At 48.1% G+C, this 2,329-nt stretch overlaps 1 protein-coding gene across 1 annotated transcript in view; it reads right to left on the reverse strand.

The window, feature by feature from the left end:
• SYCE1L (synaptonemal complex central element protein 1 like) overlaps window positions 1–2,329 on the reverse strand; it is a 55,677-nt gene that overhangs the window by 46,183 nt on the left and 7,165 nt on the right. The window contains exons 3-6 of the mRNA XM_011356686.2: window positions 1,351–1,410; window positions 1,085–1,159; window positions 526–573; window positions 224–278 (exon numbers count right to left, since the gene is read on the reverse strand). Of these exons, the coding sequence (XP_011354988.1) occupies window positions 224–278; window positions 526–573; window positions 1,085–1,159; window positions 1,351–1,410 (238 nt within the window). The remainder of the gene's footprint in view (window positions 1–223; window positions 279–525; window positions 574–1,084; window positions 1,160–1,350; window positions 1,411–2,329) is intronic.

A 2,329-nucleotide genomic window follows, 5' to 3' on the forward strand; every position in this document is an offset into this window, starting at 1 on the left:
TTTTTTTATACAGAAACTAGCAATGAATGATTAAATGCATGAGTTAATCTTCATACCACCATCTACTATCAGAGATGAGCATGGAAGTCTCTTGTTCAGCTAGTCTGTTTTCTAGAAAGGGGAAATGAAGAATGTGTGTCCAATATTTACTTTCCCTAGTTCTTGCTTCCTCCTCCTTCAGGCTGGGGAATAAGGTGGGGAAGAGCTGGGTAGGACCTCTTACCTCTGAGCCTCGCTGTCTTTCATCTGGCAATGCAGCTGGAGGATCCTCAGTGCTTCTGTAGGGAGAGGAACCAAGAGGGGCCTGTGAGAGCTGTTGGGGAGTCAGGCTTGGGTGGAGGTGATGGGCATTGGAGGGCACTGACTTAGGTGTTTACTTCAAGTCAGATAGCAACCAAGAGACTTGAGCAGAGAGGGAAACATACTGACACAGGTTTCAGTGAGGTTCTGCCGGCTGGTCTGGGGACTGTGGGCTTTTCTGGAGTGGTGGGGTAGAATAATGAAGACAGAGCAGCTGGTAAATACCTTGCTTTTTGCTCAAGACTTCCTCTAGGTGCACTTTCTCTCCATTCACTGGAAAACACAGTGACACTTTGAGCCTCCAAGGAAGGGGCTATATCCTGGGCATGCTCAAGGTCACATGGAAAGTCCGGTAGAGCCCCGGGGGAGGGGAAGGGAAGTGTGTTCTTGCCATCTGCACCCATCTCCCACTGGAGACCATCCTGATCCAGCTTCTCCCCCTCAATGCCCATATTCCCTGTAAATGCCAAAGGAGTAAAGACTCTGCAGAATGCATAAGGTTTATACTGAGCGGGGAGATGTCTAGAAATAAATAAATGTACCAAGTCAGAAAGAAATAAAGGCTGGGAAGAAACAAGTCAAACAATAGTGTGAGTGACATAAGGTGGTATTCTGTTTTCACATGAGACCATCAAGGTAGGGTGAATTTGAGCTGAGAGCTAAAAGATGACTGGAGATAGCAAGAGAAATCTGGATTATAGGGAATAAGAGCATTGCAGGTAGAGGGAACAGCCTGTGCAAGGACTCTGAGGTGTGCGCAGGAATATCGGCAGGAATCACTTACAGGAGTCCAATTCCCTGTGCAGCGTCTCCCAGAGACCTTGGGCTTCTCCCAATTCTTCACTGGATTTCTTCTTTGCTGGGCCACAGAAAGGAAGAAGACACTGTGTGAGTACAGTCTCTAGCCTTGCTATTCTCTCTCAGATTGTGACATTGCACACTCTTCTTCAAACAACCTGGAGGGGGTTGGATTTTATAGATGAGGAAATGGAAGCATTCAAAGTCCAGGTCCTTCCTGGACAGCTGGCCAGCCTAGGACCCAGAGTTTACCTTGCTGAAGCTCATTAATCCGGTTAATTAGGTCTTCTATCTGTGGCTCCAGGCTTCCCTCTGCAGAAGGATAGATTGATCCAGAGAAGTCAGATGCCTGGCTGTCCAAGACAAATGGAGGGAGAGTGGGTATTGGCACTGTCTCTGCTGCTATCAATCAACAGGCATTTACTGACTGCCTGTTGTATGGCACGGGCTCTGTAAGAGACCCTTGCAGGGTTTACATTCTGGATGAGAGATATGGACATTAAACAAAGATATATGCTATCAATGTGGGTGGCAGTAACTGCTGTAAAGGGAAATAAAGCAAGGGATTGAAGAGTGAAAGGGTAGAAGGTACTTCTTGAATTATGGAAAGTCCCCAGATGAAGAGAGGGATGGAAGCCCTGCAGTTCTGTGGGGGTGAGGGGTGTGGAGGGAGGAACCCTGACAAGCAGAGGGACAAGTGCATGGTCCCTTTAGTAGGAGCGAGGGAAGCACTTGTCCAAAGTAATGGCCGAGGGGCTGTTGTGGCAGGTCTGAGTATAGTAAGCAAGTGGGAAGTAGCAGGAGGTGAGGTGGGGGGAAGGGGAGGTACAGATCAATCAGGGCCTCCTGGGACATAGTGGAGGCTTCTAGATGTAATTCTGAGTGTGGTGAGAGCCAACAGAGACCTTCCGCCTGCCTCATCCTGTTAAAAGCCTGGCAGGACAGTTGTCACTTCTGTCCAACCAGACTGGTATTGGCCTCATTAGAGAAATGGGGGAAATACTGCTTTCATTTTGTGGGTGGCAGCTTTCAAGTTCTCAAGTGACAGGAGGTCACTTTCTCTTTAGTGGAGTTATCTCTACCTTCTTACAGCCCCATTAGCAACGTTCTGTATGGAGAAGCCTTCCTTCCCATCCATCTTGGCTTCAAGGTCAACAGCACAGAGTTGGGGCAAAAGACTTCCAAACACTTGCTACCAACCCTAGCACGCTGGTGTTAATAAGCTCAAGCC

The sequence above is a fragment of the Pteropus vampyrus genome, unplaced genomic scaffold, assembly GCF_000151845.1.
Source record: "Pteropus vampyrus isolate Shadow unplaced genomic scaffold, Pvam_2.0 Scaffold29, whole genome shotgun sequence".
Classification (NCBI taxonomy): Eukaryota; Metazoa; Chordata; class Mammalia; order Chiroptera; family Pteropodidae; genus Pteropus; species Pteropus vampyrus.